At 53.1% G+C, this 24,490-nt stretch overlaps 1 protein-coding gene across 10 annotated transcripts in view; it reads left to right on the top strand.

Annotated features, from left to right (window-relative positions):
* The first annotated feature begins 747 nt into the window (after positions 1 to 747).
* Positions 748 to 24,490, top strand: part of LOC116954936 (double-stranded RNA-specific adenosine deaminase-like) — a 66,223-nt gene continuing 42,480 nt past the window's right edge. The window contains exons 1-7 of one of the 10 annotated variants that reach the window (XM_032975781.2): positions 748 to 934; positions 10,159 to 10,286; positions 11,816 to 12,053; positions 13,421 to 14,479; positions 15,675 to 15,810; positions 17,372 to 17,670; positions 18,393 to 18,555. In XM_032975781.2, coding sequence (XP_032831672.1) covers positions 13,473 to 14,479; positions 15,675 to 15,810; positions 17,372 to 17,670; positions 18,393 to 18,555 — 1,605 coding nt within the window. In that variant the 5' untranslated portion in view covers positions 748 to 934; positions 10,159 to 10,286; positions 11,816 to 12,053; positions 13,421 to 13,472. The other 9 variants (XM_032975782.2, XM_032975777.2, XM_032975779.2 and 6 more) reach the window with 9 other exon arrangements.

The raw sequence follows: 24,490 nt of genomic DNA, 5'->3' as shown, positions 1-24,490 counted from the left end.
AACACAGAGACAATTTCAACCGAGAAGATGGATTCTAGCTCAGCAATCATTGGAAGGATTTGATAAACCATTTCGGGTCTTAATTGATTGTTCACACTTACGGTGGTTTTCAGACAGCATACATTAATTTTTCGCCTCCCCCCTCCTCTTTTCAGAACATAGATGGACTCGTCCTTCTAAATAAACTGCTAAATCGCTGCGCGTGGCGCTGACGTTTTTGTTAAATAAATAAATAAATGCTCCGTTTAAAAATAAATTAATGCAAACCGACACACCTGATGACGACCGTTTGTGTTATGGTCGAAATGTCGTGAGAATTTTTATTGTTTTATATATATTTTATTATTTTATTGTTTCCCTTCAACGTGACTTTACCGAAAGAGCTAAGAATATAAATTACTGCAGTCACGAAAGCTTTAAATCAAAAATTAAACCCTTACTAGTTGGCCGTGTCGGGTGGTGACGGGTTTAACGACATATTTACGCAATCTAACCCCATAAAAAAAACCTGTATTACGTTCCGTTTACGTGACAAGCCCTTACTAGTTGGCCGCGTCGGGTGGTGGCGGGTTTAACGACACATTTATATAGTTACGCGATCGAACACCAAAAAATACTCGACTAAGGATTCTCATTGTCAAGGATTGGCGTGGGGCCACGTGGGATGTGATGGATGGCACCTCCCCCCGCCGCCCCCCCGAACCGGAACACCCGCCGCCGCCTCCCCCACTTATGTTTCCGGTCGTAGCTCCGCCTCTTCCGGTGTTTTTATACAGTGCGCACTGTACTCGGTTTGGCGGCGGGCCCTCCGTTCATTGTCAAGCATCGAGTCTCGGGACGTTCGAATACAAAAAAAGTATTCAACCCCCAACCCCTAAAATAACATTAGCCTACACGGGGGGATTGAACCTCGGGAGGACCTCCTTAGCCGATCGTACGTCGGGTGAGTGCGGCGCGTTTGCGGATGGGCGATTGATATTTTTTTTCCCTCTTCGCTGAGCAAAATCCAATCGTGGTGGCTTTCATTTTGATTTTTTAAAACGCACGCGTTCCTCCGGCACGTTGATCTCTTTACACACCTCCACCCACCCACCGTGAGTGAGAGAGAGACAGCGACTCGTCTCACATCAGTATCGTCGACATTTCCTCGTGAAATCTACCTCCGCCCCCCCTCCCCCCGCCCGGCTCCACAGCGAATTAATCGCAATTAAAATCAACACAACGACGGAGAGAGACTAATGAGGTCAAACTTAACAAAAAACGGTCGCTCGGTTTGCATCGAAATCCCCTACCCCCGGCCATAGGAATGTGGAACTTCCGTAAAATGGCTCGGGTACTTGTCGGCAGATGGTAATTGACTCGTGTAGCAAACCACTTTCATTTTTGCATGCATTGACCAAAAAAAAAAAGGGCTCTATTTGTCCTGCGGTGGGTTTAAAGTTCATCGTTGAAATGTTAATTAGATTTCGTCACGCGACTTGCGTCGATGTGAAGGCCTACCCACCCCCGTGTCTGACTGACGGTGAGCTTTCTGAACCATACTTCACCACCCGCATGTGAAGGGGAAGAAGAAAGGGGGGCAGGGGGACAGGGGCCAGGGGCCGGTTCAGAGTTCAGATATCGTTCGCCGCTGATGTTCTCAGACGCGGTCGGAGCATTGAACCGCGTGCGGTGGGTCCACGGCTTCGCAGCGACGAGCGGGCCCGTGCTCAACGACCGCCGCGTGCGAACACCAACTTCCTTGTGATTTGTCGTCACGCTCCTCGTGTTTTCATTTATGCAAAATCTTGCTCGCGCGCTGTTAAAACTTACAGCAGTTTTAGTTTCTGGGGGGGGGGCGGGGTGGGGGGCGGCGGTAGTTTCCCTGAGCGTCGTGTCCTCGCTTTTGAGAGGCGATGTCACTCGGTCCGCTCGCGAAGGATTGAGCCACGAGGGCGCTTCGGTCGAATATCTCCGGGTGCGTTGTTGTGCCACGCACGTTTGTTGGGTTCCTTTCGCGCGCCGTGCGTAGACAGCACGTGCTCGTCGGAGGAGCGTTTGAAGGACGGCGAACAAAAATAATTCGGTGTCCGCGAGAACACCGAGATATTTTTCGTTAGTTTTAAACGTCGACCTTCAAGGTCACACGGCTACAAAGGATCCAATCGCGGAGAGCTGGGAGCTCAAAACGATGCCCCCCCCCCTCTCTCCTCAACACGTTGAGCGGAATGACCCCCACACACCGATGCAACAACGCTTTATGCGTCAGTCAGGACAATGTTTGTTTGCCTGTCCAAACATCACAACGCTGATGACTGGATGGACCCGAGTGAGTCCACGATTTTGTAGTCAAGCGCAAATATAAGTAGAGCTCCAATTCTACGTCTTCGCGTAAATACGGGCGTAGAGTTTTAAGCCACCAGCCCCCGTTGCGGCTCTGCTCAAGAGCAGTCACTTAAAGGAATGAAACCCCTGGAATCGTTGAGACATTCTGGGACACATCAGCAGTTAGGCCTTTTTAAACATAGTATTTGGTGATAATCCATCGGCATTGTTGTACAAATAACGATCAAAACAACTCATCGTGTTCGTTAACACCGCCTTTGCAGGGGAAAATGTACGATAGGTGTTGCAGGTAAAATGGCCCTTCATCGGCAGTTACGACGTTTTAAACGTGTGCCGCTGGATTAAACGTTTGACTTCCACTCGAAGTATGCTCCATGGCAACACAATCGGGCCGTGTCTTTACAAGGCAAATTCACATTCACGGTCATTCTCATTGCAACATGTTCGATTCGGTAACTGAATGAGCTGCGTGCACACAATGAGAACCTCATTCACACAGTCCAAATGATATTTGGAATGCATGCGCACAACTGTTTCCGATACTCGTAACTATTTGCTCCCCTGTAGTCTATTAATAATCACCCAGTGCCTAACCTCAGCTACACCAAGACGATTGAGACGTCTGTAATCCTCAACATTTCCTGGACACCCTCTCTCTCTCGTCTTTCCCGCAAGTGATGAAATAAGAAACCTACATTTATTCTTCATCTGTTATATTTTTTTACTGAAGCAGCGACCTCATAAATTACCTCGGTAAGTACATTTATCGATAAAAAACACATTTGACAATTCATTAGCCGCTGAAGTCGTTATGGGTTTTTCCCATTCCTGTTGCTCTACGTCCTCCCCCTGTACCGTTCCCGTTCTGCTGTAATATTTACCGATGCCTACTTTTTGTTTGAGGGAGGTATATTGGCACATTAAATAAAGATTGAGTGGCTAACAGCGGTGGGCGCGGTGGTTAACACTGAGCTGCGAACCCGGCAACCCCAGTTTGATTCCTGGCCACGTTGGCGTTGGTGGCGCGCGATTTCTAAACCGATCCTGTGCCCACCTACTTAGCTGAACTCCACACACGTGGCGCGGTGAAGTTCAAACAACCACCAACAGGGCGTGGGGAAGGCCCTCTTCCGTAAAGTAATTAATTAAGGGCCGTAAAATATCATTGCAGTTTATTAAAGTTTAATTCGCAATGACAACAGGGGACCACATTTTAATAATACAATATATAAAGTAATACATGTATATATGCTAGGTTCGAGTAAAATTAGTGTAAATTAATTCGGGACTAATGTCATCGCCATGGTACAAAACCGCATTTTGGCTTGGGCCTGTGCTTCCCCTAAGTCGACTCAGTCGAACGCAGGTGTCACGTGGTGCCGTGGCGTTGAGTTTGAGATAAGGGCTGCCGGATGCGCTTGGTTTTTTTCACGTGCCCGCTGCAAGTGAAGGCGTCCGTGAGACCGATTGTTTATTTGTTTAAGTTTTGCCAAAAAAAATATCCAGATTGTGCTCTGTGCATCATTTCACGAGGTGGAAAAGTCTACAACTCGGATAGCTCGCAGGGCGCGCGCCCCCTTCCCGTGCCAGACAACTGCCCACGAAGGTGACAAAAAAAACACAGAGGAGCTACCTGAGATTCTTTCAAGTGACCTCTGGCCCAGATAGTAGAACGCAGCACTTTCCCGCCCGCTCTTGTGACCATAAACGTGTTTTTTTAATTCTCGGAAATGGATTTTAACAAAATAAGTACAGAACCAAATTTAATATAGGTTTTGTCGGTTCCGTTTTTGGTAACAACTAAATCATCAAACTCCCACGTTACATTTGAGAACACAGTTTAATCACGTGGCTCAAACCTGGATTCATAGCAACGGTGTCAGCAGTGCTGGCTCGTCTCTCTGACTTCTGAGCCACCCTGCCACACCAATTTGGCATGATTGTAAGAATAAGCCATCGTGATACAGCATTAATAGACAGAAAGACAGACTCGCAACACACACGCACTTATGTCCTGTTTGCACGGTACACGCTGTAACACGTGTCTGAATTAAAGTTAACATGCTTCTGTAACAAAAAAATTAAAATCCCAATAAGTCGGGCTGCAGCCCGATTTTTCCAGGCCGATCTTGTGTCACAGGCAGGCATGAATTCCTGACATCGTAGAGGAAGATACGTCACCAGGCATGTCCAACACAGCTGTTGGAGGCAAGGTGAACACTTAATATTGCGTTGAACTGAACCATGAATACGGCCGCGTGGATTTTTTTTCCGCGGTCGGGCTGCGTGGCTCGCTCGTGCGTTTCCGCGTCATGCAGCGAACGGCGCGGTTGTTCGGCACGATGTCTGATGTTTCGCCACTTACGCCGGGAGCTTCTTCAGAGCTGCATTGAGTTCAGTTCGAAAAGGCGTCGGAGGGTTTTTTAACAACATTTCAGTTTTGACAGCAGCGCCGTTCTGATCTTCGACTCGAGTGTTTCTCGGAAAGACCTTAACCGCTTGCGTGACGACGTTAAGTAACTTGGAAATTAATGAAGCGCCGCATTTCTTGTTGTTGCCTAGTTGATTCTCGAGCTGACCTTCACCTCGAGTTCTGGGATAAATCAGGCCGACTCGGTTATGCGTCCCATGGAAACAAAGTATTTTTTTACTTGGAGCAGAGACAGGCAGGCAAAAAGATTATGACAAACAGACACAGACAGACAGAGAAACAAGTATACAGGCAGGGAGACTGATAGGCTAACAGACAGTCAGACAGACAGGCAGGCTGGCTCAGAGTGATAGGCTTGAGAGGCATACATACGGAAAGAGCGAAAGACATTCAAATTCGAACTGACACTGTGATAAGACGGGAAGGCTCCTCTTAGCCAAAACACTCCACCTGTCCGGTCGGACCAGTTTGGAGGTCACTGGGTTTTAGTTTACCATTTCCTCCTGGCAGCGCAAACACAAAAAAACCCAATTCTCTAATAGCCCGAGCATTTCAAGCATACAATTTTTAAAGCAAGGAAGCAAATAAATGTTGAACGGGCACGAGATCAGTGAATGCCTTCACAATCTCTTAAGCGGAAATGCATGTGCTTCGGGTCGCCGGGTTTTTCTGAGTCCGTCAGAAACATGGGGCAGGATTAAACCCGACTGGGGCTCCTCTGAAACCTGCCTGCAGCCAGCGGCCACAATAAACGCCACTTGATGATACTGGAATGGGGAGCCAGGAGGGCCGATGTACCGTATTTTGTTTTCAAGTTTAGACACAGAATGGAATAATTCCCGCTCATGTTATTATTTTACTCAGTTGGAATTAACTTGTAGCAATCATCGCCTCACTCCTGAAAACGTCTTGTTTGTATCGTTACCCATAATATCCAAACGGTAGTGCATCATGAGTTCACACACTCTGTTGCTCTTGGCTTTGAATGGTGCCCCATAGTTTGATGGAGAACCCTTGCCAATAGCATCTGGTAATCCAGCAGCAGCATTTGATGAGACCCAAAAGGTTGAGACCAGTCCAGAGTTAGCTTTGCTTAAACAAATGAAGCAGCTTAACAATATTGGTATCGGAAGCAAGTCGGCTGATTTGACTAGAATGTTTGTATATTTTTTATGTAGAGTCACAGAACTCGGATTTCTGCGTATATTCGCTTTTATCCTCACAGGGAAAACCTCACCGACTCTCGAAATTCGTTTTCATGAGGGTCCTGCCTGATTGGGGGACATTTTGCCAATGGCATGATTCGTGTTTTGCATTTTGGGCATGGGAGGAAACAAGAATTCCCAGAAGGGAACAGTTAGCCTTAAAAGGGATAGTTATTTATACATTTATGAATGTAAGGTATTTCAGAATCAGAATATTTATTTATACTGGAGGAATCTGATGAGCTATAAAGCTCTTTGTCACATGTCCAGTCGAGACAGGTAAGAACGTTACAACAACAACCAGTACATAAACATGATAGTGCAAAGTAAAAGTTAGGTAAGCAAATCTCCCAAATACAACAAACCATCTCCATCCTACCAGGCAGAGCCCACTGAAGTATTAACTTATTTTTCAGAACCAACCTGGCCACAAATGATAGCTCAACAAAGTTGACATTTATAGCACAAAAATATTCTAAAAAATCTCAATGTATAAATTCACAACCCCAATTTTGTCAATCCGCCGCTGGATGAAGTCCTCCCCAATGTCGTGTCGGTCATGGTGCGTGCTTGATCATACATCACCTCGCTGGTCAGTGCTAGCTTGTGGTGAAAGTTTAAGGGGGGGGGGCGAATGGCCAGAGGGGAGAATCTAGAACCAACCAGTTCAGACATATATCTCGTCACTGAGCGTTAGGCATGGCGGGAAATCAAACTTGGGTCGCCGGGTTCATTGCGTGTTGCTGTAACCAAGCGAGGGTGCCGCAGCTCCACCCCCGCATGTTCTGTCTTACCTGAAGGTTCAACGGTTGAGGCATTCCACCGGTGTGTTATTGTTCTAGCCTCGCGGTTAATTTCACATGGCTGCCTGCACTACTGGACATGGGTGAAAAAAGGGTCTTCGTAGCTCACCGGATTCCTCCTACGGTACAAATAAATATTCTGTAACCCAGCACTGTGGAGGCAGCAGCGAGATAGCAAATGTGGACTCCCATCTGTGCGGCATAGAGTGCTGCCCCATCTCTCGCGAGCTCGGGTTTCCCCCGGATGCTCCGTATCGCTCCCACGTGTGTATAACAACTCATTTAGTCGGCTGGGAACATCCTATTGCAGAGAGCACCGCAGAGCTTGGGCAATTGCAGGTAGCGCCGCCGGCTCGCCGCTGTGACCGTGTTCCCGCTCGCCTGTGGTTCCTCGCGCCTCCCAAGTCGTCGTCGTCTCTTCGCGAGTGTGGGGCTGACACCTTGCGGTGCATCACACGTCGGTATTATTAGGTAGTGACTTGATTTGGGATTGCACACGGGAGGGGGTAATTGTCGCCCATCTGCTCGCAGAATAATACCTGTTTTGCGTTGGGGGCTGCTGAGATACCTCTTGTGCCCACGGGGACAGATGCCACTAGGAGGGGGGGCGGTGTGCCCTTTCGAACGCTTCAGATGGCGATGCGAGTCGCTCTGAGATGCCCAGCGTGTTGGGTGCCGTGCGTAAAAAAATACAAAGCAATCCGCTCTCGTTATGATCTCGTCTCGAAAGACCGCTCCGTCCGCTGGATGGGCAAAGAAGTCAACCTGGTTGTGGCGGCGACCTTTTTGTTAACCAGGGATTTTGATGTGGCTTTCCCCGTATTTTTGAGTAAGAGTTTTGTAAGCTGGCGTGCGTGCGTGCGAGTGACCAGCTTTTCATAACTGTTTTTTTTTTTACATAAACTTTCGTGACTGCAGGAATTCATACTCTCTGGGTCTTTCGGTAAAGTCACGTAGATAGGTTCAAAGAAAATAACAAAAACACTACGACGTTCAGCCCTTTATTAATGGAAGCTCACCAGCAGTGCTGTCGTGGCTCTGTACGAGTACCATCACCTCTAGCAGCAACTTTCACCGTCAACAATGTGAGTGTCTAAAGCGAGGTGCAAAATATTACTTGGCAGCCCTTTCATTGGTGGAAACCCACCACCATCATTGTCGTGGCCCTCTACGAGTACCATCACTCCCATTAACATCATTCACATTAACATCGCTCACATTTGCTCCCCCGCCCATGCTGCTGACACTTGTGCTATGACCATTTCAAACCTTTATAAGCAGTTTGCCTTTAGAGGCTAACTCCCCTTTCCTGATGACGGCCACGTGTGCTGCGATCGAAACGTCGTAGTTTTTGTTATTTTCTTTGAGCCTATCTTTGCGACTTCACCGAAAGACCCAGAGAGGATGTGTTTTTTTATTGTTTACACCGGCTGCAATCAAACAGTTTCATCCGCACCGAGACCACTCCCAGATAAGATCACGAGGTTCACGTAACTCTATTGGCACCTGGTACAGTCGACGACGTTGTTTCCAGCACACACACAGTAGCTTAAATTGTTGTGGCCGCCGTCTTCTTGAAGTGAATGGCAATTTCGTGGGCAGCGCTTTGTGGTCGGGCGCGAGAGTCAACGTGCAAAAAGTAGGCGTCCAGGCTTAGGTTTGCGAGCCTCGCACGCTAACAACTCCGGCAACTCGCGCGACGGATGCCGTCCAGACCGCCGGGGAGCAGGCCAGCTGGAGCACGGTCGTTGTTCGCGTTCCGCGGTTTGGTTGGCGTGGCTGCAGCCACTGCACTATGGCGGTGGGGGGGGGTGCGCGCGTGGGTTCGTTGTCTTTAACGCCCCGCGTGTGGAGGAGGCGAGCAGCAGAGGCGGCCGCCGGTGGCCGCCGTTCCAAAGCGGTGGATGGTGGAGCCACCATGGCCTTTTTCTTGGCAGAACAAAACCACGCGGAGCAGCGGTGGTGGTGGGGAGGGGGGCCCTCGATGAGGCTTTGACGAGGAACCTTGGCCGAGCTCCGCCGTGGCATTCGCGCCAATGGGCTTCAGGAAGAGACCCCCCCCCCGCTTCGTCCAGTTGTCTCGCACGGCCGATCCCAAAATGTTGCTATCCGGGACCCCGGACGATGTTTGCGGGTGATCTCGGTGTCACGGGAGGCTCCGTACACGTTTCCTCGCATTTCTTTGTTTGCCAAGTTTGGTTTTGTGGCCGTCATGGCGGCGGAGGCGGCATACCATGGGAGGTTGTCACCGACCCGATGTTGGCCGGGAGTTCGTTTTGAGTTTGCGTTGTTGTTGTTATCGTTGTTGTTGTTGCTCAAACGACGCCATTCACCTGTGGGATTCCACTTTCGTTCTGTAGTCGCTTCGTGGGGTTGGAGATGGTAGCCTTTGCAGCAGGCCCACCTATTAAGTGTCTCTTCACATGACTAGCGTTATCAATTTGGCCCCTTTTTGAAAATCGTTGGTCGTTATAGCAATCGCGTGACCGGAATTGTATAACTTTAACGGCACTTAGTCAACAACTTTATTGCCACCATACCACCGCCGCCACCAATATTACCGTATTATTCGTATGACCTGTGTTCAACTCCATTCGACTCGGCTTTATATCTTGCTCTCGTGTGTCCCACTTTCCCAGGGCGTCATTTTCGGTGAAACTCTTGTGCATTTTTTTCCAAATGATCCCAAAACTTGGGTTCTCATTACTTCCCGGAGCTTCTTATAATCTGCAGAATACGTATTTTCCCGACACTCGCCTGCAACGATTGAGAACCGGTGGGGCGCGAGAGCCTTTTACTGGGAGGAGGGAGGGGGGCGGGGAGTGGGCGAGGTGGACAACGTGCAGTAGCAGTTTCAACAAAATCGTGCCCGGAGAACCTCGAGGGCCAGCTTGATCGCGAGTCTTGTTTCAAAATGGCCCTCGCCTAACGACCGGCGCCTTCCTTCCGTTGTGTGAGCGAGTCAACGACGGCAGCAATTGGCTGATTGTTGTTATATTAATCTTTGACCACTTTTATCCCGATTGTGCAATCCGTGCCACGTCACGTGACATTAAGGGATCCGATCGGAGCTCTCGCAGAGCGGCGGTGAATCGTCCCATGCGAGAGATAATTTGGCTACCGAAGCGGATATTGCAGAGCAATCACAATCAGAATGTTGGTTTCTACAGGAGGAATCCAATGAGCTATATAAAGCTATTTTGACATATGTCACCGTACATCTGAGAACCCCTGAAATGTTTCCTCTGCTCCACACGGTTGAGGGCAGCGCTTGAGAGCAGCGTTCGTCGCACGATGGCCAAACCGATAACTTTTAATCCTCGGGAGTTGGAGATTAGCCATATTCAGTGCGGAAGTAAATTTGACCTGATTGTGTTTTGTTGTTGTTGTGCAGTCATCGGTGAACGTGCTGAGACCACCCCACTTGGAGATCCCGGTTTAGTCGCTGGCGGCTGCCTGGACTGCAACCCAGCATCTCGGCGGTGCCAGCTCGGCAGTCTGACCTCTGGGCCACTCCGGCTGGTGAAATTTTAACTGCTTGTACTTTGATCGCAAAAAAATAATAAAAAAAACAACCTCCGCTTTTTTTTTCTGTAAACACGACGAGCTGAAACTTGTGCACAGAAGCGTGGAATTAGACTGAGAGACGGGACAAGAGGAAACGCTTCGATTGCTGCGTTGGCTTTCTGGTTGCCGAACGAATACATTATAAGGTCATATTCATTACACGCATAGCGCTTGCCGCAGATGAACCAAGATACCTGGACTGATCTCGTCAAGGAGCATAAACCATCACGTGAATTCCAGGTATCCTCGCAGCAGTGGCTTTTGGCGAGCCATCGAACAAAGACGGTGGTCACCGCATCGCGCGACACTTTCAGATGCGCTTCCGTGGCCGTCTGGAACGCTCTTCCTTCCAAAATTAGGAAGCCACTGGAGCTATGCACTTTTAAATCATGTAGATTGAAAGCTTATTTCTTTAGTTTAGTTTGTTGTCCTTCCCCCGCGCCTTCGATTAGCACGGTTGGCTATGTACGGTGCACAAAAGTTCAACATACACACGTACGTATGTACCCGAGTTAGGGACGTTATCGTGACTGTTAAAAAAAAATAAAAGGACAATTAGCCGGCGGCCGAGACTAACGATGGAATGACGGCTAAAAAATGGATCTTGTACGAGGGACGTGCGCAGTAGAGATGGAGCCATGAGATCGGCTCGTGTGCAGGAGCGGGGTTGTTGTGTCACAGGCCAGGTGACGTGATCACCTTAGGACGGCTGCCACTCGGGGTTCTCTTGGCTAGGCGACAGCAGGGCGTTGGAACGCTTGAGATTAAATGGTTATGTAAGACGCTTTGACTTACAGAGGCACTTTACGGGTTCGCCCTGTAAATACGAATCCTCATCGCGAGGCCGTGAGAGATGGTGACGGCTTGGGGAGGCCTTCCTCCAGCAGTGGATAGATCATGACCGATGACTAGGCAAGCGCCCATGGAGAAGAGAAGCCTCGCTCACTAACTCACGATCGATCGTCTGTCTGTGCCTCTGAGACGTATGAGCCCTGTGCACCATCTTCCGTGCTGTGCTTTCTGACTCGGGAGTAAAACCGTTTATGCGTTAGCTCTGCCCATCTGTCCATTCGTTAGTCTGTAACGTGGGGTGACGATAGCTCTCGTTATGGATGATGCAATGTGAACGAAATGTTACGGGGAGGGGGTGGCGGGACTGAACCCTTGAAAAACCAGGCACATTGATTTGTGGAATCGCCCCAAAACTTTGTGATTGAAAACCCAGCGACATTGCACAAGAACGTTCCGCCAAGGCAATGACATCACACTCCACGTGCCCTCGATGACGTCACGACACGTGATGTCATTACTTATGACGTAATTACGTGTGTGACGTCGAGGGATGCCGTCATCGTGCCCGTTGAGCAGCTCGATTTGTTAACATTATATTTCGATGCTCGGATAACTTCAGGGGAACGTGGCGTGAGATTTACCCAACCCTTGCCGTTCCCTTCTTATTCTCATTTATTTTTTGACCTCTCCAGTTTTGAGGTCGTGCCCGGTCGACCCATCGCTCACGCGACGCACGTGGTCGTGGTCGAGGTGGGGTTGGTCGAGGCGGGGGGGGGGAGCACCTTGGCGAATTTGCGACGGCGTTCGAAGCTGCCGGGCGCTGTTCGGAAAGGGACCGTCCCGCTGGACGTCGCTTCCTTCCCCCTTGGCGCGACCGCCGGCCCCCGGCCACCGCTAGAAGGGCGCCCACGCCGCAACGTCTCGTCACACGTAAGGTGCCGCCGGCGTCGGTGTCGTCACAGAGCCAGGCCGACTCGATTTACCCAGACATCCATTCCATTGTTTCGACAATGCGATTGGCACGTTCGGCGGCTACGTATGGTGCGTGAAAAGTTCAGCATTCAACAGCAGTTTCAATGACCACTCCTGGAAACAAACATGAGGCTCGGCGAGGTCGTTCCTGGGTAAATAAAGGACGTTGTGGTAAAATTTTGATTTAAAGCTTTCCTGACTGCAGGGATTCATGTTCTTGGCTCTTTCGGTAAAGTCTACGTGACTTCACCGAAAGAACCAAGGATATGACGTTGTGGTTATTATTGTTTTATTGTTTACCAGCAGGGCAGTCTGTATTATAGGGACGCGGTGACCTGACGCTCGCATGATACTCACTTGACCCTCTTCAAACATTCTCTTGACACCACTCACCTGCCCCTTACCACTCACCTGACACCACTTACCACTCAAATGTCGCCTCACCTGACCCTCACCACTCGCCTAACGTCACTCACCAGTCAAACGATCTGACCCTCACCGATTGGCCGCTGCCACCGTGATGTTGACGGTCAAGCAGCGCACTGGACTTGCAACGCAGAGGTCGCCGCCGGCTCAATCTCTCGGCGTGGCACTCGAAACAACGGCGCGATTTTCTTAAATTCCATCCCCCACCACCCACCCCCACCACCAACACTGCCGCCTCTGTCCACCCGGCAGTGCAAAGCTTTGCGACCACAGATCGATCGGTGGCACGTTTGCTCGTTGGGGTAAAGCGTGGGTAACTCCCACCTCTTCGCAAGACACATCTGGCCCAGCGTGGAAGAGTGAGTCCCAAACTATAAACTTTTTTTTTATTTACAAAGGGAAGGCCCACTAAGCTGTGTAGTTCTTTTTTCAGAAGCGACCTGGCCATCACAAATGATAGCCCAACGAAGTGGCTGATCATCATTGTGTGGAAATTTATCGCAGCCATATCGTCTTAAATGCGTAACATTGATTCTAAATGTGAAGCAGAGGATCCGGAGAAAATTTCAAGCAACCATGTGGAGAGAGACGCGCAAACCCCAAATATACAACAGCAGACATCGTCAGGGTCGGGATCGACCCGACGACCTCCTGAATACCAGACGAGGTAGTTAACATCTCCTCGCCACCGTGATGATGATGAGAGAGGGAGACACGCAAACTCCAAATATACAGCAGGCATCCGGGTCGGGATCGAACCCACGACCTCCTCCTTACCAGGCGAGATAGTTAACATCTAGCCACCACGGCCCCCCATACACTGGTGTTTTGTGGAGGGCTGCTGCAGCCTTCACCTCCGTTGACTAACAACCACCGTCTTTGTCCATTGGCCCATGCAGGGCCTCCTCTTGAGTGCGAGCAGTGGTCGGCGGCGGCGCCAGCGTCAGCGACATGGATCGCCTCGAGAGCCGGATCAAAGAGTTCCTGCAGAGCCAGCACACCGCCAGCATCGACGAGCTGGAGCGCCACCTGCAGATGGCAACGCCGGCCAAACGCCGGATCCTCGTTCGCATCCTCGACAAGTTGGTCGTCGCCGGCACTCTGCGCTATATGTCCAGCGGGGCGCTGTACGCGCTGGTGCCGTGCTTCGTGGCCGGCACGGCCAAGCGTCCGGCGGCATCGCCGGCCACCGCCGGCAACTGGGACGCCCCGAACCCGGCGAAGATTAAGCGGAAGGAGGAGTCGCCGGCGCTCTCTAACCGGCGGCCAAATCAGGTTGGGGGTGCGGCGCTGATGGCACCGCTGTATCCGTATCCGCAGCAGCATCAGCAGGAGCATCTGGAGACGATCTCGGTTCACGAGGCGAAGCCGTCGTCGACACAGCAGGGTCCAGCTCCCGGCGTCCGCAACGGCAAGAAGGGACCGGCGCAGCAGCAGCAGCAGCACCAGCAGCTGCATCAGCAAAGCGGCATCGTCGGCGGCAGCGACACGACGCAGGGCGCGGCGTTGCCGTTCATGGAGGAGTTAGCGGATGTCGCGCCGCTGGAGGAGCAATTCGACACGAGCTACGGGGACGACGGCGCGGCCGAGAAGGTGAGGGAGCAGCAGCAGCATCTGGAGCAGCAGCAGGAGGAGGAGCAGCAGCAGCAGGAGGAGCAACGGGACGACCAGCTCATGCCGCAGGAGGAGGAGGACGCCGAGGCGGGCGCGGGGGTCGGATCGGGCCCCGCCGAGCCGGCTCCGGTCACGTGCGATGAGCACACCCTTCGCTACCTCCTGCTGCTAAAGTACAAGGGCCGCGCTGCGGACAGCGCCGGCGCGGCGCAGCTCGCCCTCACTGAGCTCGAGACGCTGATGCTCAAGAACCACGTAAGCGCCCTCATGGAGTTTAGCCAGTGCCGCTTGCTCGACTGCTCCTTCCGCATCGTCAACCACTCGGGGCCCTCGCACAAGCCCAGGTGATGCAGACCCCCCCCCCTCCCCCACACTGCCTCCTCAAGCCTGTTAACGATGAGACAAATGCTTCGTAACGGAATGATAGTGCAGGCGGGAAAGCCTCGCGTTTCAAACGGTGTGTAAAAAAAAAAGACATCGATGAGGCTTTGTCCGTTGTGCAACCACACCGCCAGTGTTTCCTGAAGAACTGCACTTTTGGTCCTCTTGTCACAATAACTTGGAGCAAATGTGATCGACTGATAGGCAACAGTGATGCGGAGATGGACCTAATTAAGGGGTCCTAATACGGACGAAACTGGCCCATAGTTGTCTATCTCTCCGCATCACTGCTGCTGTAAAGTTGGTCACATTCGCTCACATTTATTTTGAAAGCGACCACAGACAGAGAAGACCACAATGCAGTTCTTGAGGAACTGCTGCTCCTGCTGCTGCTGTTCGGCTGCGCAGGCGTTTGTGAGCGGTGTAGGTGGTTGCGCCTGACGATGCAGCGGCGCTATTGGGTCAAATTCAGACGTTCTCTCCCCGGCCGCCTCTACACCTTGGCGAGCGCTGTGCTGCTCCTCCTCAACGTTATTTCTGTTGCTTGCGCCGCCTTTTGTCGGCGGGAGGGGCGCCCGCGACGGTTTGCAGTTTCGCCGCTCGCTGCGCATCTCCGACTGGTGTTGGTTGTTGCGTGTGTGACGATGCTGCGATTCCATCGGTTCACTTTGGAACACCCTCCCACCCCTCCCTTTTCCAAGTCCAGGTGGGTCACATGACCACCACTCCCCCCTCTTATCACGGCCACGTTGCTGACCCTTCCCCCGAGGCTCCACGGTGGTGAGATGTTAAGTAGCTGATATACAGGAGGTCGTGGGTTCAATCCTAACCCTGACGCCTGTATATTTTGGAGTTTGCATGTTCTCCCTGCGGTTGCGTTTTAGAGTATTTGGCTGCTATAAATTGCCACGTGATGGTAAGCCCACTTTGTTGAGCTATCATTTGCGATGGCCAGGTCATTCCTGAGAAAAAAAAAAGCTTCAGCAGCTCCGTGAGCCTTACCTGGTAACGTAACAAATAGTAACACAATTTGTTAATCTCTTTATTGCAACGTTCATCCTAAAGCTCCTCCTCGTCTTTATTAAAACGATCACCTTACCTAACCCTAACCCCCACCGACCCCTATCACCCCCCCCCCCCGCCGCATACTCCCCACAGCTTCGTGTTCCAGGCCACGGTGGGGGGCCACTCGTTCGCCGAGGCCGGGGGCTCCAGCAAGAAGAGCGCCAAGACGGCAGCTGCCACTGCGGCGCTGCACACCCTGCTGAAGTCCGCACAGAGCATGCAGGGCATGGTACGAGTGCCTGCGTGTGTTCGTCCACCCTGGGTGTGCATCAACCCTGTGTGTGTGTATATCAACCCTGTGTGTGTCCACCCTGGGTGTATGTCAACTCCGTGTGTGTGTGTGTGTCAACTGTGTGTGTCCACCCTGGGTGTATGTCAACTCCGTGTGTGTGTTTGTTAACTGTGCGTGTCCACCCGGTGTGTATGTCAACTCCGTGTGTGTGTGTTTGTTAACTGTGTGTCCCCACCCTGGGTGTGTTGTCAACCCTGTGTGTGTTTGTGTGTGTATATATCCACCCTGTGGATGTTCACACTGTGTGTGTGTATCCACCCTGTGTGTGTGCGTTTCCACCCTGTGTATGTGTGTGTCCACCCTGGGTGTCTGTCAACCCTGTGTGTGTGTGTTTCCACCCTGTCTATGTGTGCGAGTCCACCCTGTATGGGGAGCAGTCGCATAGCTGTGCGCTACGAACCCGGGGACCCACGTTTGATTCCCGCTCACGACCAACAACAATGATGATTAGTTGAATCGGTCCTGAGCCTCAACCTAGTTCGCCTCAAATGAGTACCTGGTGTGATGTCTAAATATCGCCACGAGGGAGACAAAGACGGCCCGGCATGGTGCTGGCCACTCACCCCCTCGTGTGCCGTGCTGGCCTTCATAGCTGCTGCTCGCTAACGGCACTTGCCCCAATGGTCTGTTCAGCTTACACGGGGAATCTTGGTCTTTGTGTCCGTCCGTGTATCCACCCTATAGGCGAGCAGGTGGACATATTGTGTGTCAAGCCTGTGTCTGTGTCCACCCTGCTCGTGTCCACCCTGTGCGTGATCCTTTCTGTGAACCCCGTGCACGTGTAAATCGTGTGTTTTGATCTTGTGCGTGACAACAGCGGTACGTTCGGGAGCTCGATGCCAATGAAGACTTTATGAGAGAGAGGTCTCGTGTGGTTTGGCTGTTCCTCCTCCGTTGAAGGAACGCAGAACACAGTGGTTTACGTTATCTAACCCACATTATGGATAATACGATGTGCTTCAAAAAAATGTTAACACTTCCGCGAATTTGTAGAAATGTGCTGCCTCCGGGCTCTGGAGACCACCTGGAGAAGATTCCAGGTCACCGCGTCCCTATAATAGAGACTGCCCTGCTGGTAAACAATAAAACAATAATAACAACCACAACGTCATATCCTTGGTTCTTTCGGTAAAGTCACGTAGACTTTACCGAAAGAGCCAAGAACATGAATCCCTGCAGTCACGAAAGCTTTAAATCAAAATTTAACCACAACGTCCTTTATTTACCCAGGAACGACCTCGCCGAGTCTCATGTTTGTTTCCAGGAGTGGTCATTGAAACTGCTGTTGAACGCTGAACTTTTCACGCACCATACGTAGTAGCCGAACGTGCTAATCGCATTGTCAAAACAATGGAATAAATATTCTGTATTCTGATGTCAAACGTGGCTTAAGCCCCGAACTACGGCGACCGTGGAACCGCGACTTCGTCGACGCAAAAAAAAACATCGCCGTCCACGTTGTTGAACTTTTTGCGTTGACGCCCCGGCCCAACGGCAGGACCCTGGCGGCGACGGGAATGGCCTCGCCTGGCCGCACCCGTGCCTACCGCACGCTCCGGCTCAACCACAGCAACAGCAGTCGCCCACGCCGGCGGCGGGGTCGTCGTCCGGCGGCGGGGCTGCTGCGGCGGCAACGGCGGGGGGAGTTTCGGCGGCGGCGACGGGTGGGGAGTCGTGCTCGCCATCCGCCCCGCTGGCAAAGAACCCCGTGAGCGCCGTGATGGAGTACGCGCAGTCGCTGGGGCTGGCCTGCTCGCTCGTCGTGGTGGGGCAGGAGGGACCGCCGCACGCTCCCAGGTTGTTGGCGGCGCCGTGGTTTACCGCCGCTGACCGTCGCGTCTGCTGCCGCTGGTGCCTTGTGTTGAGCTTTGCCGTTCCTTCCGCCGGCACCTCCCGATTTAGCACGGTCGGCCACGTACGGCGCAAAACAAGTTCACCGTGCAGCGGTGTTGCGATGAGAGTCCTCATTGCTTGGCCCCTCCCTCTCCCTTCTCACACGAGGAGGATTTTGATCATCAGGCTGTCTCCTTGACATGACGGTGAAACTGCTATCAATTGAGGTGGCGGCACGTGAAGCTCCGTGCACTTGGAGAAGCTCGGGTTTTTACGGTCCAGCAGCGGATTTTTCCCTCCCAACATTTAGAAACAAATGTGCGTTCAGGCTATTTGGCTGCTATAAATTTCCCACGGGGAAAGCCGCTGTAGTTGAGCTATCATTTGTGATGAGCCGGGTCGCTTCTGAAGAAAAGCTATTTAGCTCAGCGGGCCTTACCTGGTAAAATAAAATAAATAGTTTGTAGTTTTATTCGCTACATTTTTATTTGGCATCATCGCAAAAATCCGCATCTTCTTCGTCGACATTAATAACTCGCAGCGCTTTACCGGTCGCCAGGCGTCTCAGTCGGCCATTGTCACCCTCGCCATTTAAAGCCCTGCCACTAATGGATGGCGCTGTCGCTCTTTGCCTCCTTTGCCTCCCTTCCTCCTCTCGCTCCCGGTGCCGATGCCGGCGCCGCCAGGTTCACGGTGCGCGTGGAGGTGGGCGCAGAGGTCTTCCCGGCGTTCACGGGCGGCAGCAAGAAGCAGGCACGCTTCGGAGCCGCCGAGGCAGCCATAAGGGTCCTCGCCGGGCGACCTCTGACCCAGCAGCCGCCCTTCTCTGACACGTGCAACCCCTGGCCGGTGAGTGACCGCGGCAACACAACACCCGGTGGTGAGTGACACTACACCTGGTCGTGGGTGACATTACACCCAGTAATGAGTGGCACAACACCCGGTGGCGAGTGACACTACACCTGGTCGTGGGTGACATTACACCCAGTAATGAGTGGCACAACACCCGGTGGCGAGTGACACGACAACACCCGGTGGTGAGTGAGACTACACCCGGCAATGACTGGCACAACATTCGGTGGTGGGTGACACTACACCGGTTAATGAGTGGCACTACAACACACGGTGGTGAGTGACAATACAACACCCGGGTGCGAGTGACGCACTGACACCCGGTGGTGAGTGACACAACACCCGGGTGCGAGTGACGCACTAACACCCAGTGGTGAGTGACACCGCAACACCTGGTGATGAGTCGCACAACACACGGGTGTGAGTGATGCACTGACTTCCGGTGGTGAGTGACACCGCAACACCCGGTGGTGAGTGAGACTACACCCGGTAATGAGTGACACAACACCCGGTGGTGAGTGAGACTACACCCCGGTAATGAGTGTCACAACACTTGGTGGTGAGTGATACAACAACACCCGGTGGTGAGCGAGACTACACACTGTAATGAGCGACACAACACCCGGTAATGAGTGACAATTAATTAGAGTAAAATGATCCCGCGCAGCACGACCGCCGAAAGCTTTTTTTGCCGGAGAGCGCCGAAAATCGACGGCTTCCGATGAGGGAACGACTCCTGGGAGCCCCCCCCCCCCCCCCTTGCGCCCCCTGCGTTCCGTTTACTTCCGCTGCCGTTGAGTGTCGCGCCGTAGATGTCCTTTGCGACGGTCGCGTTCTATCAAGAAACCGTGGTTCCATTCACCTTCCCCCCCACCGCTGTTATTTATTTTATCGCGGTTGTTGAGCTCGAGCCCAAAATCTGGAGGCGCCAAGCGGCCAGCAACAAGCGGCACCACTGAAGGTGTCGCGGATGGAGGGGTTAAACGCGTTTCTTGCGTCGGGCAAAGGTGATCGTCGTCGGGGGGGGGGGGGGGGGGGGGGGGCTTTGCGACACGTAGACGTCAGTGGCGGTGGAGGGAATTGAACGGTTGGAGCGATGCAAGGGAGGAAGCAGAGAGAGACGCGGTTCTGAACCGGTGGGTGGGGGGCGGTGGCGGAGCGGTTGGCGCTATGCTGCGCAACGAACCCGGCTGCCCCCGAGTTCGATTCCCGCTCTAGGCCAACACCATTGACGATTAGCTGAACCGGGACCGGGCCTCGCCTCGATCGACTCGGCCTTAAATGCGTAGCTGGTGCGGTGCGTAAAAACGTCAGCGCCGGGGAGACGAAGGCGGCCCGGGGGCGTGGTGTTGGGGCCCAACACATCCCATCGTGTGCCGTGCCAACTTTGCCCCAAGAGTCTGCTAAGGCTGTACAGGGGATCTCTGTATTAGTGGGTGGGTTCGTGTGTTATCGTGACATCCATTGTGGTGTTTGAACACCGCGTGGACAAGATGAAACGCTCCGTTTTGGTAGAGCGAGCGAATTTGACGTGAGCAATGATCACGGTAGTAGCAAGAGAAGATACACCGCAGGCCAGCCAGGGGCTGGATTGAATCGACGAGTGATGGCTCATCAGTCGCCCACGACAGTGCTCGTCGCTGGAAGCGAGAACCATTTATCCGCGCGTGTCCGCGTGCGCGTCACTGGCGCCGTCCCGCGTCTCATGAAATTTACGTGGCTCGTGAAATTTACGGGGCTCATCCGTAACGAGCGCGGAAACAGCCAGGGGCTTTCCTTGTTAACCCGCTGCGTGTGCCCGCGCCCGTTAAAGCATCGGTTGTCACGGAGCTACCTGCTCCGGTGGCGGCAATTCGCGCGGTAAAAAATTTTCTCTCTCGCATGTTCATCCGAAGAGAGGGGGGGAGAAGAGAGTTGGCTATGCGTGCGCGTGTTACATACGCATAGGTCAACCTGGCCTCAAATTAATACTTGGTGCGATGTGTAAACATCGCCACTGGGGAGACAAAGGCGGCCGGGCGTGGCGTTGTCCACCCACCCCCTCGTGTGCCGTACCGCCCTTCATAGGTGCTCGCTAACAGCACTTGCCGCAGCTGCCTGTAAAGGCTATATGGGGGATCTTTGTCTTTGTGTGTGCTCGTGTGCGCGCGCACACGTATCTCCGTGCGTGGTGGGAGACAAAGGCAGGCGGGGCGTGATGCTGGCCACCCACCACCCCGTTGTGTGCTGTGGCAGCCTTCATAGGTGTTACTTGCTAAATGTAAACTAAGCATTTTTTTATTTTACCAGGTAAGGCCCACTGAGCTATGTAGCACTTCTCAGAAACAACCTGGCTTCACAAAAGATAGCTCAACGAAGTGGCTTATCGTGTGGAAATTGATATTAGCTAAATACTCCAAATGCACGATGATTCTAAACGTGGAGGGAAAAAAACTGGAGGACCAGGAGAAAAATCCACGCGACCACGGGAGAGAGAGACGCAAACTCCAAACATACAGGCATCAAGGTGCGGATGGAACCCACGACCCTCTGTATACCAGTGAGGTAGTTGACATCTCGCCACTGTGTTAAAAGTACTTGCTCCCAGAGTCTGTTACAGCTGCATGGGGGTGGGGGTGGGGGGGGTGGGGATCTTTGTTACATGTGCCACCCGTGGTTAAACCAGGGGTCGCATGCGGCAGTGAAAGACAATGGTCCCAGCCTGGAAAACCGATGGCTGCGCACGAACAAATACATTTACGGCTCCGCATTGTGAATCCGCTGCTGGATGAGGGCCTCCCCACGCCGTGCGAGTCGGAGGGTGGCGAGGTGCGGGGGGGGGGGCTGTTTGACCATGCTTCACCGCGCCGGCCAGTGCGGGTTGATGAAGCCGGAGGGCGTAGATGTTGTAGCGTAGTACGGTACAATAGAATTATAAATGTTGTGGGTTTACTCTCCAAAACGCAACCAGTTAGTGCTGACCTACTAACGATTTGGCACGTTTTGTTTACGTCACAAACCCTTGCTAATTGTTTTGTGTCGGGTGGTGGCGTGTTTCGCGACCCATTTATATCTACGCGATCTAACCCAAAAAAAACTCTTACGGTACAATAGATTTTACTGCTGACAAACATTCGCCGCCGCGGTCGCCACCTACGGCGCCTGCGCTTACGTGTGGTGGTGGTGCTGGTGGTGGTGCTGGTGGTGGTGCTGGTAGTGGTGGTGGTGTTGGTGCTGGTGGTGGTGTTGGTGGTGGTGGTGCTGCTGGTGGTGGTGCTGGTGCTGGTGGTGGTGGTGGTGTTGGTGGTGATGCTGGTGGTGGTGGTGCTGGTGCTGGTGGTGGTGCTTGTGGTGGTGTTGGTGGTGATGCTGGCGGTGATGCTGGTGGTGGTCGCCCATCCTAGCGCTTGTCCAGGCTCAAACCTCGCTCAGCTTTGCAGACCCCTTTGTCATTCCACTGCTGGATGAGGCCATTTCCACCGTGTGGAATTTTTGGGGGGAAGGGGGGCGTTATTGTTTTTATCATACTTCACCACGCTGGTCTAGGCGGCTTGGTGAAGGCCCGGAGCGTAGACGTTGGGGCGTACGAGTACGGTACAACAGTGGAGTTTGGTGCACTGCCGTGCGTGGCCCTGCAACCTGTAGCAACTGTTACGCATGGTGGTGGTCGCCCATCCCAGCGCTTGTCCATGTTCATACCCCCGCTTTGCTTCGCAGACCCGACGAGACCCGGGCGCATTCCTGCTAATTATGGTGGTAGGCGCTGGGACACCCACGTCACCGTGGCGACGGAGACCCCCGGGTCGACTCGGGCGGTGCCGGGGAGCGATTAGACGCTACCTGGCCATCACAAATGATAGCTCAACCAAGTGTGGCTTATCATCATCGTCGTCATCACATGGATATTTATCGCAGCGGCCAAATAACTCTTAAACGCCTCCCCCCCACCCCACCCCCCCCCCCCCCGAATTCTCGGAACATTAAAACTGGGACAGTCTCTGTAAGAAGAAGGGGAGCGAGGAGTTGAGTTGGAGTACGATCACAGCAACCCGCCCATGCTTATTGCACCATCGCAGCGGCTCATCCATCGCTGGCGCGTTTCATCGGGCTACTGCGCCGTGGACACGCGAGGTTTTTTTTTACTCGGCACGGCCGTCACCGACGTTTCGCTCCGCCACTTTGTCGACAACGTCGCCGTCCCATCGGCGGATTGTGAGAGCAAAGAAAATATGCGAGAATCGTCGTGCCTATTAAAGCGGCGGCGGCGGCGGCAGTGTCGTCGTAGTCTTTGGAGTCCGCTGGTGTTTGTTTGTGTTGAATTTTTTTGTTGATTTTTTTTCCTCTCTTCTCTCCTTGGAGTCATCTCCAGATGCTCGCGAGCCCCGAGGCGGATGATTGAGTGGGCGGGCGGGCAGGCGAGCGGGAATCCTGAAGTTTCGGCACAGAGGAGGGAGAGACAGCTAGCTAGAGGGGGAGGAGTGGGGGGGAGGTGGGGTGGAGAGCGGGAGGGAGGGAGGGAGGAAGATTGATGCGCAAGATGCAGGAAGATGAAGGAAAGGAAAATGAAGGGTGCACAGGGAGATGGAGGGGACGGCGAGTGATGGAGTGAGGGGGAGAGCGAGAGGCCGAGTGAGAGCTATAATTAAAGCGATTTCTGTGAGAGTTAAGCTTGTGGTTAAGGCTATGGTGAAGGTGAGAGTGAAGGTTAGGGCTTGGTATTATTGGGCCTTGGACCCTTGTTTAGGCCTGGATGAGGGTTCTGGCGAGGGTCCGGGACATGTGTGCACCCGTGCGTGCGCCCGTGCCTGCGACCGTGCGTGCATGCGACCGTGCGTGCGACCGCGCGTGCATGCGCCCCTGCGTACGCCCGTGTCCTCATTCATCGGCTTCGCCCGCCACTCGTCACGGCCGTCCCGTTGTCCTCACGAGAGGCAGACGGACGATGGGCACTTAATAATTATTTCATTTGGGCAAATAATGCTTTTTTTTGCAGTCAGGCGATTCCCCTCTCCTCCCTCACCTCATTACTTCGCTTCCCTCCACCTCATTACCTCTCTGTGCCCCACCTCTTTCCCATTCTCGGCCCCTCCCCTTGTTCGCTCGCAGCTGCTCCCATTACCTCTGCCATTCTTTCCCCCCCTCTCCTCCCATCTCCCCTTCCCAAACCTCCGTGCACTTCTCCTCACCTCCTCTTCCCTCCCACCTCCTCACCTCCGCCCTCTTTCCCCCCACCTCCCCTCACTTCCTCCGCCCTCTTCGCCCCCCCCCCACCTCACCTGTTCCTCACCTCTTCCCCTCACCGTCGGGTGTGGAGGCTCAGGGATGGAGAGGGGGGGAGGAGGAGGAGGATGAGGCGGAGGCTCCGCACGACGACGGGAAGTGGGGGGAATCCCGTGTGGGTTTACGGCTCTGCAGTGGAGTCACTCTCATCTGGGTGTCTCAGTAGAGACACTCTCCCCTCTGGGTGTCTCACTAGAGACACTCTCCCCTCTGTGTGTCTTAGTAGAGTCACTCTCCCCTCTGTGTGTCTCAGTAGAGACACTCTCCCATCTGTGTGTCTCAGTAGAGACACTCTCCCCTCTGGGTGTCTCAGTAGAGACACTCTCCCCTCTGTGTGTCTCAGTAGAGACACTCTCCACTCTGGGTGTCTCAGTAGAGACACTCTCTCCTCTGGGTGTCTCAGTAGAGACACTCTCCCCTCTGGGTGTCTCAGTAGAGACACTCTCCCCTCTGCGTGTCTCAGTAGTGTCACTCTCCCATCTGGGTGTCTCAGTAGAGACACTCTCTCCTCTGGGTGTCTCAGTAGAGACACTCTCCCCTCTGGGTGTCTCAGTAGAGACACTCTCTCCTCTGGGTGTCTCAGTAGAGACACTCTCCCCTCTGCGTGTCTCAGTAGTGTCACTCTCCCATCTGGGTGTCTCAGTAGAGACACTCTCCCCTCTGGGTGTCTCAG

Source organism: Petromyzon marinus, chromosome 57 (assembly GCF_048934315.1).
Source record: "Petromyzon marinus isolate PM22_M1 ecotype Great Lakes invasive population chromosome 57, UKy_Petmar_22M1.pri1.0, whole genome shotgun sequence".
NCBI lineage: Eukaryota > Metazoa > Chordata > Hyperoartia > Petromyzontiformes > Petromyzontidae > Petromyzon > Petromyzon marinus.
The sequence above is the reverse complement of the archived record's forward strand: the minus strand, read 5'-3'. Positions and strand labels throughout refer to the sequence as shown.